General features: G+C 42.6%; 3 protein-coding genes across 3 annotated transcripts in view; all 3 read right to left on the bottom strand.

The window, feature by feature from the left end:
• Positions 1-3,905, bottom strand: part of fem1c (fem-1 homolog c) — a 4,285-nt gene extending 380 nt beyond the window's left edge. The window contains exons 1-3 of the mRNA XM_053625015.1: positions 3,354-3,905; positions 2,183-2,750; positions 1-1,992 (exon numbers count right to left, since the gene is read on the bottom strand). The exon at positions 1-1,992 is cut by the window's left edge and continues 380 nt beyond it. Of these exons, the coding sequence (XP_053480990.1) occupies positions 683-1,992; positions 2,183-2,726 (1,854 nt within the window). The 5' untranslated portion in view covers positions 2,727-2,750; positions 3,354-3,905 and the 3' untranslated portion in view covers positions 1-682. The remainder of the gene's footprint in view (positions 1,993-2,182; positions 2,751-3,353) is intronic.
• A 2,727-nt stretch (positions 3,906-6,632) lies between these two features.
• On the bottom strand, positions 6,633-9,103 carry LOC128607821 (transmembrane emp24 domain-containing protein 7-like). Its single transcript, XM_053625013.1, is given in 4 exon segments — positions 6,633-6,893; positions 6,896-7,006; positions 8,529-8,774; positions 9,054-9,103. Coding segments are annotated over 4 exon segments (498 nt in total). The 5' UTR covers positions 9,066-9,103; the 3' UTR covers positions 6,633-6,764.
• Positions 9,104-10,906: 1,803 nt separating this feature from the next.
• Positions 10,907-15,642, bottom strand: LOC128607818 (uncharacterized). Its single transcript, XM_053625008.1, has 2 exons — positions 13,117-15,642; positions 10,907-13,046 (listed from the first exon to the last, which is right to left on the bottom strand). Exons 1-2 carry the CDS (start codon positions 14,668-14,670, stop codon positions 12,801-12,803), a joined length of 1,800 nt encoding a protein of 599 aa, XP_053480983.1. The 5' UTR covers positions 14,671-15,642; the 3' UTR covers positions 10,907-12,800.
• Positions 15,643-15,734: the final 92 nt, after the last annotated feature.

Genomic DNA, 15,734 nt, shown 5'->3' with positions numbered 1-15,734 from the left:
AGGACTACTAAAATACACTCCAGACCTATCCTCTGAATACATAATTTTTTTTTTTTTTTTAAAAACCCCAAACTAAGTTGCTTTTTTGCTGCAGGTTTGCAGTCAAGTTAAAGAAAACTGGAGAAAATGATGACAGTAGTCAGGCAGTTAGAAAACAGTGGCACAGTCCAGGAACATGGAACAGTCGCAATATCATACGCTGTGCATAGGAGAAATAAAGCACTTATGGTCTTCACATAACGTCAACCACGTCGTAAAGCTTCTGTATGCTTGAAGGGAGTAACGAACGCATTCCATTCCCGAAACACTGACAAAAAAACAATAATGAAGTGAGGGCATAACCACAGGTTCAGAAGAGAACAGCAATACAATAGTATTGTGCAGATGCCAGCAAGATAAAAAGGAAATTAAATTAGACACAGCCCAACACCTTTGCATAGTGACAAAAACAAAGCAGCGGCAAACAGAAAAAAAAATTCTATCAATGAACAGCAAGAAATAAGCATTGTACGGGAGAAAAACTTCAGGCATCAGGCATGGCCACAGAACAGAAATTATCTATTCTCGGAAGTCTTCGATAGACTCCTTATTCTGTACAAACCGTACACGTGGAGAACGTGAAAAGGGAGTTCGGTGCTCCGAGACACTTTTTAAAAACCGAATCTGGATAGTACCTTAGTCATTATCTGTGCAGTAGCACAAAAGCCTCAAGCTTCTCTGGAATATTTCCTGTATACGTAAGATTATGCTTGATGATGGTGCGAGCGGCCAAGCACTGCAGTGTGGTGTGATTTATGGGCTGAATCAGGTTCTTGGCCATCTCCTTCTCATCTAACAGGTCACATGCAGTCTGCCTGAAGGAGTTGGTGCTGTCGAAGTGCGTGCCACATGCGATAAGCAGCTTCATGATGTCGGGGTGATTGTTGGAGGCGGCTACATGCAGAGGGCTATTGTTATCTTCGTCACGACAGTTCACGTCGGCGCCACACTCCAGAAGGATGGAGGTCACCTGGAACGAAGGGAACTTGCAGACGGGGTAGCGGCCGACACACGTCGTGTTCCGGTCCACGGCCAGGTGAAGGGGGCTGAAGCCGTTTTTCCCGCACGGCTGCAGCTTGAGGAACTTGTAAATGGTTTCTTTCTTGAAGTGGTCCTGCTCGACCGTGCACTGGACTTTCTCCAGTAAGCAGATGAGGTGCAGTATGATGGCGAGCGCCTTGCTGAGCTGAGCCGGGTCGGGCCCGGGCTGCCGCAGCTTCATGGCGCGTTCAATCTCCAGCACGCTTTTGCTAAGGATGCCCATGAGGTCATCAAAAGACACAGAGGTCCCCAGGAGGCCTTTAGCACGGTCCTGCAGCATGAAAGAAAAAAGCTCAGCGAATGAGAGCAAGCTGCTGGCAGTCATAGGACTAAGTGGGTCCAAGTTATTCTGTTGCATGTCCAGGGCATACTTCCACAGGTTGATGCACCGCTCAAAATTCCCCGAATCGGCATACACCGCTCCTCGGTACCGAATGTAGTAGGACGTGTCTGGATGCGATGGGCCCAGGATGCGTTCTCTAATAAGGAGAGCCTGCATTCGCATCTCGTCCGGGTCTGAGATCAAACTGTCCAGCTCTTCCATGCTCCCGGCCTCCTTCGCGTAGTCGTACGCCATTACAAGTTCTTTAGGTTCGCCTTTAAAGAGGATGTTGCTGCAGTCGCTGTACCGCATCTCCATGGCTCTCTTCCAGTACTTTAAAGCTCCCAAAAGATCCCTCTTTTTGTCCACAAAAGTAGCACCTAACAATTCTAAACTATTAATTCGTTCCATTTTGCTCGTTTGTGGGTGTTGTGTGAGGAAGTCTACTATGTTCGTGTGCCCAGTGACACTGGCTGAGAGCAATGGAGTCATTCCATAACCGTCCTTTTCCATCGTGGCGCCGTACTTCAGAAGCATTTTCATTATCTCCAGACTTCCTGATTCGGCGCAGTCATGCAAGGCCGTGTTACCTACAGAATGCAGAGAGGTTAGCGGTTAAATGAGACCTCGTTTACACACCTCACTACTGAAAGATTCAGCACTACGACCAGAGAAAAGCAATATAAAAAATAAACACTAAAGAAATAACATACTTCTTAAACCTGACAGATTATTTCAAGTAAGTAGCAAAAGCTTTCGTCGTTCGTGGTTGCAGTTTACCTTTGACACTTTTCCTATTAACGTCAGCGCCTCTCTCCAGCAGATACTGCGCAATCTCTTTGTGGCCCTTATAACAAGAAATCATGAGGCACGTGTGGCCGTGCCGATTGGCCACTTCCAAGTCAGCTTTGTGTTCCACCAGATACCTGACAATATCGAGGTGGCCGTCGAAGCAAGCGGCTCTCAGAGGGGTCGAATTGGTGAGCGTGGTGTTGTTCACAGAAGCACCATGGCCTAAGAGCGACTGCACTACTTTCAGGTGTCCGGCCGCTGAAGCGGCCCACAGCGGAGGGGCTCCTTCAATGGTCTCGCCGTCGAAGTTGACAGACCCGCCGACTTCTACAGGCGCGCAGCAGCATTCCAGAAGATACTCGACCAAATCAAGGTGCCCGTAGCGTGCCGCCATCAACAGCGGTGTCGCTCCGTTTGTTTTCTCTGACATCAGTTTCGTCACCTCGTGGTCGGTTTTGTTCTCCAAAAGCTTCTGGAGCAGCTTGAGCTTGCCGTCTCGGGCTGCGTTGAATACAGCAGTTTTTAAATCCATCGCATCTGCTTGCGTTCCTTCTGCCTATATGAACACAACACCACACTGAGATTAAATACATCTGAAGCATTATACATTATATTATAGACAAGCAAACAAAGTAGAAAAATAAATCAACAGTTCTTGGATATATCGAGCTACACACATGGTGTAAATTTTACGTACATGTCATAGGACATCAAGTCCTTTATCACTGAACCCCAGAAGAACCAGCTAGGTTCTAGTTATGACCGCCGATAGCTCTGTGCTATACTAGCTAGCCAGCTAACGTTCATTTTATTATTATTATTATTATTATTATTATTATTGAGATAACTAACAAGTATGGTCGTGGAAATCTTGTAAAAACTATCCATTAGGACTAAATAAGACGCAGACAGCTTGTTAGATCACAGCTCGGCAAATCTGACTCCAAAGAGTAACTGGGTTGTTTAGTCAACCTAGCTAGCTAGTTATGTCAGTCTGAATAGGGCCAAATTCCAGAAGCGCTTACTACATTAGTCACAATGCCCAGAAAGTAGTTTTGTTTCAATAACTATAATTCCAAGCTTATACGTGTACCTATCGTCTTTCTCTAGCTAGTAAACATGAGCCTACGTAGCAAAGCCAAAAGTGGCCGACTTCTACCTTGTTGTCGTCGCTTCTCTGGATGTCGGTCGAAGCCACAGATCCACTGCTTGGTGTCACCTCAATTGACTAACAGAACCATGACAGCACGAGAGACGCTCAAATCCACTGGCGTTAGTGGATTTCTCATCATAACTCCTGGCTTTTCCGAATATACAGAACTTATATGAATGTAAATCAAAGCCGTTGTGCTGGAATCCGACCGCAACTCGCCACCCTCGCTTAGCTCACAGCTCACCTAGCTTAGCTTAGCGCTAATGTTAGACGATACCGTACAACAGTGGCGTGTTTTTTTTTTGTGTGTGTGTGTTTTTCTGTAATAAAGTCTTCCCCCAGGAAACAAACACAATCCCACGACTCTTCTCAGCGCCTGTTTGTTTCATATGTTTTCCTCATACGATACTTTCTGTTCCCCACGACGAATAAGGAAGTGTATGGCAGCGGCTCCTCTCGCCACTCGGCAGCTTCCCGTTGAAGACCCATTACTCCAGCCCCTTTAATGATTGGCGTTAAAGCTAGCCAATCAGAAACGCCGCGTCTCGGCGCGACGTCTAACCAAACGTAAACAATAAATTTCTGTAGTCACGACGTTGAGGCGCTCGAGAAGTTCCTCACGACGACGAGATTTTCACTAGTCATGGTGTTTAAACATTGACCATAGAAACGTATGGTCGTTACGAATATTTATAAGTATATTTAGATGTATACAGTTGATATATGACTGTGATAATGATATACATACACCTTGTTATATTTATAGATAATTAAAATTATATAAATACATATTTAGAATAAATAAATAAAAGTAACATTTATAATAAATAAACCCTGCATTCTTGTGAAACTGCTTATAGTTAGAAACAGTTTTACCTACATTTGCACATACTGCCCCCTGGTGGCAATACAGCAGTACAGCGAGTGTACTCACACAGCATCCCATCCATCTTCTACACCGCTTATCGTTCAGGGTCACGGGGAACCTGGAGCCTATCCCAAGGGACATGGAGCACAAGACGGGGTACATCCTGGACAGGGTGCCAATCCATCGTAGGGCATAATCACACACCCATTCACACACTACGGACATTTGGACTGCTAATCAGCCTACCATGCATGTCTTTGGACTGGGGAGGAAACCAGAGTACCCGAAGGAAACCCCTGCAGCACAGGGAGAACATGCAAACTCCACACACACAGGGAAGCGACGGGAATCGAACCCCCAACCCTGGAGGTGTGAGGCAAACGTGCTAACAAATAACCACTATGCCACCGTGTGCCCGTCACACAGAATGTAAAAGACTAATACAATGTAATAAAGCATTTCACAGATTTATTGATTGTGTATAACAGATCTCACTATTTTTTTTTCTCTGGATGTGATTAAACATACAAGGGCAATTTGTTAACACTGAACAAATCCATACATAATCTGAGAGCTGATGAAGACCAAACGTACAGTGAAAATGAAAGAAAAAGAAAACAAACAGCAAAGCTAGCACACACAGAATGGAGTTCCTGTGAAGCCAGTTTAATTAAAACGAAACTGTGAACATGATGCTTTACACAGCCATATCAACTAATTGAAATCTGCTACTTTACCCACACTTAACCCAACAGGACTACAGGAAGAAATCATTTTTATTAGCCCAAATCATAATCATTGTAAACTCCAACCTCAAAATACCTAAGTATTAAGTACATCAACGTGTACATTTCCATACAAGCTAAATATTCAAAAAATTCAGCCACCATTTCTTAATCCAACTGTTGCATTTATTTTGTTGTTCCATTGGATTTGACAAAATCAGCTGGCGTATGCGGCTCCGTTTGAATTGGATTATTTACTCATCTGTTTTACAAATCAAGTTCTCCAGCCATACGGTTGGAATTTCTCTTCTCATTTACAGTCACTGTGACCGACTACCCTGCAGATTCAAGCTTTCAGTCCTCCCAACACACTCGACTACCACCTTACAGCTGAGGACAGGTTCGTTTGAAACTGCAGGGCAGTGGATACACAGGAACTTTGTATTTACACAGTCAAAAACCTTATAATGTTCTGCTCAAACGCGATACCAAAGCACCTGGAGTGTGTACTCTGAAGTTCAACTGTGAGCAAATGGAATCAGTGACCACCATTATGTTTTAATTGTTTTTCTTTTTTTTCTTTTCTTTCTTTCTTTTTTTTTTCTTTTTTTTTTCCATAAATCAGTGCTTTCTAAATCACGCTTCCAGATTCTATAACTTAAGTTAGTGCTCATGAATTTTGTCTTTAACGTGATGTTAGTGAAATTTAAGACCTGCTAATTATGTGACAAAAATACAGCCATTCAAAACAAGCCTCATTTAAGAAAGTAACATCAGAGCACCAGTAAGCGGATGACAGAACGAAAAACGAACCAGACGCAAAGTACTAAACTGAAAAAAATTAAAAGGAACTCCGCTCTGAATAAATACGTTATCCCGATGTGCTTCTAACATGTATCTGAAAGTGGTTTTTTTTTTTCACTGAACATTGAGGTTTATTGTATTTGTTTACAAGGGGGAACAGGTTAACGGTTGTTTTTTGCATACAGTCTGTAAAATGAACTGAAAATATTACATTTAGTTTATCAAAAGGTAAATTAATTTGTCATGGCTCACACTATGTTCCTAAATTCTGTCATAATTGACCAGCTCAAGTTTTCTCATGCCTACTTGTGTGTTATATTGTGGTATGAGAAAACTTAATAAATGTGAAAGTGCAATAAAAATATGTTGTTACTAAAATCAATTAATAATCGTGATAAATAATCGAGATCTCAAAATTGATCAAAATAATCGGGATTATCATTTTGGCCATAATCATACAGCCCTAGCTCCGAGTCAGATTTCGAATTAAATGGTGAAAGTTAAAATGTCTCTCCATACTTGAGCCATTTTCGTCTATTCTAGACCAGCTCATCCAGAAGAGTGGAAAGTGTTTTTATGATACTCATTTAATACTGAAGTCCTACCGCTGATGTCTAAACACCCCAACAGTCACGAGTTCATTAACAGTTCTGCAGAGCTAAGCGTGTGTTAAGTAGCTCCTCCCACATCTACAAATGAAAGAAAGCAGTGTAAAAATTAAACGCACACCCACACAATAAATTACGAGATTTGCTTCTTACCGCTGAAAATATGTGTTTGTTTGTTGTATATGAATGTTATGCCATACATAAGCCTAAAAGATGTAAAGCCAAACAGATACATCTTTAAATAAACATTAAATATGTAGTCCTAAAAGTGGAGAATGAACCATGGCAGCATGCCTTTAGTCCCTTGTTTGTGTTTGTGTGCGTGTGTGTGTGTTTGTGTGTTTGTGTGTGTGTGTGTGTGAGAGAGAGAGAGAGAACGAGAGAGATCGAAAATAACAATGACTTGAAGATGTTAGGATCCGACGCGAGTCGTTGTGGTTTTCTTGTCTGAAAAGAAGCTCCTGAGCAGGACGACCTGGCTGATGCTGACCACCAGGAGGATAAACGCCTCCCCGATGGACCAGAAGGCCACCCTGGTCTGGTGTTCAAGTCCTCTGCTCTGCTGCGTCCCTGCGCCTCCCGCAGCCGGAAATGGGTCTGGTAATTGATCACAGACTTCAGGGCTTCATGGATGGAGACGCATGCAGATTCCATCTGACGGAGATCAAATATGACCACGAGTCAGAAATGTTCACACGAAACAACGCAAATGGTTTCAGTGACGATAGTTACACAAAAGGGCTTTTCACACACACTTAAAAAAAAAACAAAAAAAAAACAACAACCCTGGGTCGTTCTATACCCCGGGTAAACAGAATCCGGGGTTATTCTTCTCTCACACTACTCATACTTTACCCGGGGTTAACAATTAATCCTGGATATTCATAATCTGATGTTTCACATTAACCCTGGGTTAATGCTCTTATTTGCATAAACTGTGTTTACATGGACAACAATAATCCACTCTTAATCCGATTAAGACCACACTTTGATTAAGAAACTACCATGTAAACAGCAATTTTTACTTACCTTAATCTAATTAAGGTCATAATCTAATTAAACTCTAATCGAATTAAGACAGGTGGAGTACTCCTGTTTTAGTCGCATTATGGACGTGTATTACAGACACGTAAACACCTTAATCACATTATGAACGTCGTGTGAGAGTTTTCACCGCATTTTGCGACAGGACACAATCACACACGGCAGATTTACGTTTTACGGCGAACAAGAGAGTTTGGCTGCGTCCCAAACCGCATACTTTCCTACTATAGGCCTGTAGTGGGGAAAAATACATGTATCTCGGCTACTATATACACGGTAATTACGCGGTTTGAGACACAGCCCACGGCTTCAAGCAGTTGTCTATTAGCACGTACAGCATGACAAATAATTAACTGCACTTAAAGCGTTTGTAAAAAAAATTAAATAAAAACACCCAAAACTGTATACGGTACCATAACGAAGACGAACTGTATGTTGATACATGAAATTCTGGAGGGACGTCGGACGGCGTGGCGCGGTGACGTAATGACGCGGGCTGTTAATCTAATTATGTTCTAAAACATGTAAAACGGGAACATGACAGGAGTATTCTCAAAGCAACTCATGTAAACACCTTAATCACATTATTATCTTAATGAGAGTAAGGTCAATAATTAGATTACTGCTGTCCATGTAAACGTAGTCACTGAGAAAAAACCTCGCCACGTAAACCCCCCTCGGCTGTTTAAAACCTCCTGAGACGCACGAAGGCGAGAAAACGAAGACAAAAAGACAAAAGAAACAAAACAGAGGAGCAAATTATATGAATATTATTTTTAATTCCTTTTAAGCATGGAGAGACCTGTGTTTACTTGTACAGTAGCGTCACTGTTTACTTTTCGGACCACAACTGTAAAAATAAAACGGTCTCCTCTTTGCTCCAACTGACGCATTTTCTGACACAGTCTGACATTATTATTTACCCCCCGCCCAACCTCTTTTAAATTACAAGTGTGAAATGCTCCTCCACCCGGGGTTAAGAACGACGGTTAAGTGCAGTGTGAAAAGCACTAAACTAAACCTCGACTACACAATAATCAGCGATTTAACCATGTTATTATTCCTATCCCTGACTATAACCCATTACGCTTGAGAATCCTCCTCTGTATTAGACGACGTGTGAAATACGTACTTGAGTTAGAGCAGTCATTCGGTTTTCGTTGGGGAAGAGTGGAGGATCATCACCGACTTGGAAGTCGAAATAGATAGTCTTGTGTGTGAAGGTGGAGAACTCGTTGCTGAGGCAGAACTTGTACGTACCATTCCTGGCGGCAGTGAACGTGAAACTGTTATACTGCTTCTTCATTTCTTTGTACAGGACTGTGCCGTCCGGATCCTCCAGACGACAGTCAACATTGTAGTGGCCCCCGGTAACAACCTATACAGAATAAATATCAAATAGTTTAGACATGACATTTACATGACATTTTAAGACACCTAGAAAAAAAATAATAATCTTCATGGTTCTGTTGAGCCTAGTTCACGCTGCACCGACAGACACTGACCAAGGTTGAAAATAACCAACTGTTGGATTTCGAATGCTGGGAAACACAACTGTCATGTTCACACTGCCCCAACACACACCAACAAACTTTTTATGGACAGACTGACTTAAAAACGGTTGATCCTTATACTGCAATCCGAACGCTACTATTACCAGCGTCTTCATGTGTCGCTCCTTGGCTGAAAAGATGAAGGGTGAAACCAAAGCAGTGGTGGGGTGAAGACTCGGGTGTTGCGACATGAGAGACAGGGTGCTTGTATCAGTAGAATGTACAGGCCTCAAACAGAAGGTGTGTGTGAGTGCTTACTCACATTTTGGCTGTGTCAGTGAAATTCTAGTCTCGATGGTAGCACATATCTTACCTGGCAAGCGCTGTAACGTAGCTCAGAAGAGCCTGGATGTGTCCCAAGAGGTCCTGATGGATTCAGTTATTAAGACAGTCCTTTTAAAGGAATCAAAAGAGTAGGTATGTTTTAGAAAGGTATGTTTGACTGGTTTCTGCTTGTGAACATTTTTGCGACAGAAAAGTATCATACGGGCATAGAAAAATACAGACGCTTCCAAAGAAAGACCCGAAAGCCCTCCAGTTTGTAGTATTGTTTCACAGAAATAGACCAGATGCAATATTTTAATATCAATTCATTCCAATAATCACAGGGTACAAGGAAGATAGCAGTGTCACAGCTAGTCTAATCTGCCTCGTACACACACTGTCCCTCAGTGTTTTCTTCAAAATAGCTGCATTACAGGATTTGGAGAACAGCAGTGATGGCTAGGGGTCCCAGAGGTCAGGTAGTCACTGACGGCAAAAATTTTTACAGCAGAGTACTAAACATAAGAAATTCATCATTCAACACTTCTGCGATTCTTACATGATTTGCACAGTGTGAATGCCCATACCTTCAAAACTCTGGGTTAAACAGCTACAAGTTACTACAAGTGCTCCCCATCAAAGTTGGACATTTTCATTTAGGGGTGTACTCACTTTTGTTGCCAGCGGTTTAGACATTAGTGGCTGTGTGTTGAGTTATTTTGAGGGGACAGTAAATTTACACTACATACATACAAGCTGTACTCTCACTACTTTTCATTGTAGCAAAGTGTAATTTCTTCAGTGTTGTCACATGAAAAGATATAATCAAATATTTACAAAAATGTGAGGGGTGTACTCACTTTTGTGAGATATTGTATATATATAAAACTTACATACATATGTGTGTGTGTGTGTGTATAAATATATATCTATATCTATCTATCTATCTATCTATCTATCTATATATATATATATATATATATATATATATATATATATATATATATATATATATATAATTTCATTAATAGGACATCTATTTTTTTAAGAAAACCATTTAATCCAGTACTCATTTTGACCCCCTTTATGCATTCGTGAAGGTTTTTTTGTTTATGCATTGTAGGGCTAAATATCAAAAATCTAAAAGGTGTGTATCATACCTGACACCTAGTCGAACACTTTACAGTTGGTTTTGTTAGTGTATGTCATTCCCTTCAAATGCTATTGAGCTTTAAATAATGGTATATTTTGTGTATGAGCCCATTCTATAGTGAAATTCATGTCTAATTTAAATGTGATTTAATAGCTCATTTTGTTAAATATCAAAAAAACTAAAAGGTGTGCCTCATACCTGACACCTAGAGGAACACTTCACAGTTGGGTTTTTGACTGTACATCATGCCCTTCAAATGCTATTGAGCTTTAAATAATGGCATATTTTGTTTATGGGCCCATACTGTAGTGAAATACATGTCAAATTTACATATGATTTAATAGCTTATTTTGATAAATATAAAAAAAATCTAAGAGGTGTGCATTATAGCTGACACCTAGATGAACACTTTACAGTTGGTTATATAACTGTAAGTCATTCCCTTCAAATGCTATTGAAGTTAGAAACGTGTTTAACAATGTCGTATGTAACTTTAGAGATGGTCCCTTAATTTCCGCATATCTGCGAATATCGAACGTCCAACGTCAAACCAACTTTATTCCAGTGTTGCAGGGATCAATTTACAGATAACACAGTGTATACACATTTTAAATTGTGTGCTGTTTGTCAGTTAAAAAAACAAACAAACAAAAAAACAAACAGAATGATATAAATTATATAGAATCAACCCAGTCAGTATTTGCGTGTAAATAATCTTGACTAACTCGCATGCTAGCAATCCTGTAGTGCCAGTAGTTACTTAACATTATTCTGATTTAAAAGACAAAAAACAACAAAACAAAAAAAACAAAACAAAAGGTGAAGCCAGAAACTTGCGTCGATTTGATTAGCTAGTGTCTTCTCAACTGCCAGCAAGAGCTCATACAGATGCATATATACAGACCCGAATGAAACGTCAGTATCTGATTGGTTGAAACAATCCGTGTCACATTACACTGTACAGAAAAGTTCTTGTAATGTAAGTGATTGCACAGATTTTATTAATAGGGTAAATTTTTTATTTTTAAATGTTTTATTAGTTATTGCAAAATCCATAAAAGTGTGTAGTTCTTTGCATGAAAAAACAAACAAACAACTTGATAGACAAATAATTTAGAGACAGAAAGATAGATGTGGTTTAGATTTGAAGAAGAAAGACAGCTCTTCAAAAATAGGCATGCAAATTACAAACCATGCTTGATCAGTATTTGACCCTTGTTAAAAAGTCAAGCACTAGCATATACAAAAAAATAAAAAGAAAAGAAAATTTGTAGCATCGAGCAGCCAGTAAAAATGAGTAATACATCATCTAAAAAAAACAACACAGAACTGTGATATAATGTAGCAGAATTAAAAGGAAAAAAATGTTTTAATGGTTAATTGGGTTGACAAATAAAAAACACCACTAAGTGAAGTTCAGTTTATTTTTCTGTATAAGAAAACAAAAGGAGATCCAACACAAAAACGAAGGTAGAAGTAAAAAGGGAAAACAAGCTTAAAAAATATTCTATTTCATAACACTTTCACCATCAGTTTGCAGTATACCAAGACCATCTCAAGATGCTATTTAAAAACCGTAATGAATTAATAATAATCAAACTGTGATAATAGTAATGAAAACAATAGCAAGTAGTAGTTATAACAAGTGATAAGTGTTAATGGAAACAAAAAAATAATAAAATCAGTCAAAAAGCAGGTCTCTGCACCACCTCTCAACACCAAACAGTGCAACACTGTGATCCCATTGTTTCGCACTGCATTCAGGTCATGCTCACTGAACATGAACTACAGCTCAACGCAGAGTGTTGTTAAAAAATAACAGAGGTGCGTTAAAAAACAAACAAAAAAAATGCCACATGCCTCTGAATCATCACACATCCAAGTGCTCCACTTTGTTTTGGCTGAAACACAAGCGTTTTCAGCTTGATATCTCAAAGTCCTTCCTGGACTTGCTCAAAGTGTCAAGGTGTGGGAAATGCATTACAAAACTCTTTCAAAATGCTTTTTGGTTTGTTTGGTTTTTTTTTAGACAGAAAGCAAGAGAAAGATGAATAACTTTGGAATAGCATTTTCATATTAGAGTTGTCAAAAACCACATAAAGTACCTCGTGGTCAGCTGGAGATGCATGGGGGGGGTAGTTCCTACCCCAGTACAAGTACTCAGTTTGCACCCACATAAAACACAATGAGTAAAAGGGTATAAAATGACTTCTCTCCCATAAAATCCTATTGCAAGCAGTGATTATTTGTAATACATCAGGGTTATGACAAACTGAAGAGGGACAAAAAAATATATATAAAGTGAAGAAATACAGTTAATATAATTTTGTTGTTTCACAAATTTATATCAAAATCATTTGAAATTGTGCTAGCATATAGAATTAACTTTGGCTTTTTGCACAGCGGCTAAGGCTGATCCTTTCCTGTCCATGTGTTAATAAAATACAGCAAAAGCTGGCAACACTTCAGTAAAATCTGACATACAGTAAATTACTATTGTAACAATATAGTAACAATAAATAGTAACAGAACCCCCCTCAAAGGCGCTTCTCCCAGAGCGCCAAAAAACCCCCCTCCAATGGGGGTCCGGGGCCGCCTTGAAAGCTGACACTTGCTGCCACGACGGGGCTGGAACGCTGGGCGGAGTCCCCAGCGGGGCTGGTACTTGGAGGGACTGGACCTTGGAGGGACTGGACCTGGACTGGAACTTGGAGGGACTGGACCTGGACTGGAACTTGGAGGGACTGGACCTGGACTGGAAGGCTGGGCGGCGTCCCCAGCCGGACTAGAAGGCTGGGCGCCGTCCCCAGCGGGACTAGAAGGCTAGTTGACTTCCTCTGCGAAGCAGGAAAGCAGAGACGTCTCCTCAGCGCAGGTAAACAGAGCACTGTACTCTGTGGGGCAGGCGAACGGAATACCGTCCTCCGCGGAGCAGTCAAACAGAACGGCGTACTCAGCAGTGCAGGAAGGCAGACGGACTTCTCCTGCGGGGCTAGATAGCAGGACAGCTTCCTCGACTGGGCAGGGCAGCGGGACAGCCTCCTCAGCTGGGCTGGACAGCGGGACAGCTTCCTCGGCTGGGCTGGGCAGCAAGACAGCCTCCTCAGCTGGGCTGGACAGCGGGACGGCTTCCTCGGCTGAGCAGGGCAGCAGGACAGCTTCCTCGGCTGGGCTGGGCAGCGGGACAGCTTCCTCGGCAGATGAGACCTCCCTGTAGGTCTCTGGCCGGAGCTCCGAGGTCGCCGGGTTGACCTCCATAGCTGAGACCTCGCCGTAGGCCTCTGGCTGGAGCTTCGAGGTCGCCAGGTTGACCTCCGGGGGGAGCTCCACAGCTGAGACCTCGCAGTAGGTCTCCGGCTGGAGCTCCGAGGTCGCCGGGTTGACCTCCAGGGGGAGCTCCACAGCCGAGACTTGCCGTAGGCCTCTGGCTGGAGCTCCGAGGTCGCTGGGTTGACCTCCGACGGGGGCCCAGAGGTTGCCCTGTTAACCTCGGGCTGGCGCTCCACAGCTGAGACCTCCCCGTAGGTCTCAAGCTGGAGCTCTGAGGCCGCCAAGTTGACCTCAGACAGGGGCCCTGAGGTTCCCCTGTTAACCTCGGGCTGGCGCTCCACAGCTGAGACCTCCCCGTAGGTCTCAAGCTGGAGCTCTGAGGCCACCATGTTGACCTCAGACGGGAGCCCAAAGGTTGCCATGTAAACCTCGGGCTGGAGCTCCACAGCTGAGACCTCCCCGTAGGTCTCAAGCTGGAGCTCTGAGGCTGCCATGTTGACCTCAGACGGGAGCCCAGAGGTTGCCATGTTAACCTCGGGCTGGAGCTCCACAGCGTCGACTGGAACCTGAAGCGAAGCTGCTGCTTCTATCCGGTCCAGCCATGTATAATAGAGGTGGAATGGCCAGTCCGCCCTGTCCATTACTTCGATTCCCCTCTCCAGTATATCCAGGCGGTTTGCTTGCCCCGGCTGCGAGAACTCCTTCAGAAAAAGTTCTGAGAACTGGGTGACGTCATAGAGGGCACTGGACCCTGAACGGGCCAGCTGCTCTGCCCAATCCCAGGCCGGGCCATAAAACTGGGATACTAGGAAGCACAGCCACTGTTTCTTGGTAGGCTTGGGGGCCGCCAGGCTTGCAAAGTACACCTGGCTGTGAAACAGGAACAGCAGCGGGTGGGATCCCCACCCATACGTTTCCAGCGGGAGTTCAGCGGCCGTCCTCTGTGGAAACTGCACGGACTTGCACTGCGGCCAGTAGTCTGAGCGCCTCCCGACCAGGTGCTCTCCTGCTACTTTCCTGCTCGGGCGCGGCATTCTGTTACGGAACGAGACTTGGACAGGAAGTAAGCGCAGGAGGGAAGTCTTTATTTGATACTTAAGCAGAGGACAAGGAACGGAAACACTAATTGAACTAAGGCCTGAACACTCCTTAAACTAATACGTGAATGTTCTTTAATCCAAGACATGAACCCTCCTTCAACTAAGACATGAACGTTCCTTAAATTAAGACATGAACATTCCTTAAACTAAGGTAGGAAACACTTATCTAACTTAGGCATGGAATGAACACTCTTAACTGAGGCATGGCATGAACACTTAACTATGGCATGACATGAACGCACAACTATGGCATGGCATGAATACTCAACTATGGCATGACATGAACATTCAACTATGGCATGGCATGAATACTCAACTATGGCATGGCATAAACACACAACTTGCTTGGCTTGGTGTTGCTTTGCTGCAACTCTTTAGCTTTGTCTCTCTTAGTCCAGTCCCGATTCGCGTGGGTAGATTCAGTTGAGTTCAGCTTAATGCCGCGCCACGTGCGCAGCAACACAAGGGGTTAAACAACTAACATGATTAATCTAAACCAAAGACACCTGGGTTAAATCAAGGACATTCTCAAACAGAAACTAGAACTCGGGCAGGAAGCGAATGAAAACAAAGAGTCACGTGAGCCGCATAGCAACCGCGCCACAGTGCCATCTGCCGGCGGTGGCGTAACAACTATAATACAAATATTTATTCCAAGCAGTATGGAAACCTTAAAATATTCCAGACCTTTAAAGGAAGAAAGTGCTGCACGACAACCATTTGACATTTTTAGATTTAGCCGGTGGAGTTCGAAAAAAAAAAAAAAATGTATGATTGTCATGATGGCAAACGGAGGAGCTGTCATTTCATTAACAGCCTCCTCGAGCGTATGGATTCGAAGCACTCGCCAACTCCCTCGGTTTAAAAAAAAAAATCAAATATATACGTTTTTATTTGTGGGAGCCGAGATTTGATTTGACAATACATTGTGATATTATTATGGACACTTGATATATCGCCACTGCCTTTTATTTGGAAGGAGGCTACCTACTTAGGCA

The sequence above is a fragment of the Ictalurus furcatus genome, chromosome 5 (assembly GCF_023375685.1).
Source record: "Ictalurus furcatus strain D&B chromosome 5, Billie_1.0, whole genome shotgun sequence".
NCBI classification, from domain to species: domain Eukaryota; kingdom Metazoa; phylum Chordata; class Actinopteri; order Siluriformes; family Ictaluridae; genus Ictalurus; species Ictalurus furcatus.
Note: the sequence above shows the minus strand (reverse complement) of the source record. Positions and strands in the feature narration are given on the sequence as shown.

What these genes read in the sequence shown, in the direction of transcription:
- LOC128607818 (XM_053625008.1), bottom strand. Translation starts at nt 14,670, where the DNA reads ATGCCGCGCCCGAGCAGGAAAGTAGCAGGAGAGCACCTGGTCGGGAGG. An exon ending in CGCCCAGCCTTCCAGTCCAG is followed by an intron (nt 13,047 to 13,116) that starts GTCCAGTCCCTC and finishes AGTCCCTCCAAG; the next exon opens with GTCCAGTCCCTCCAAGTACC.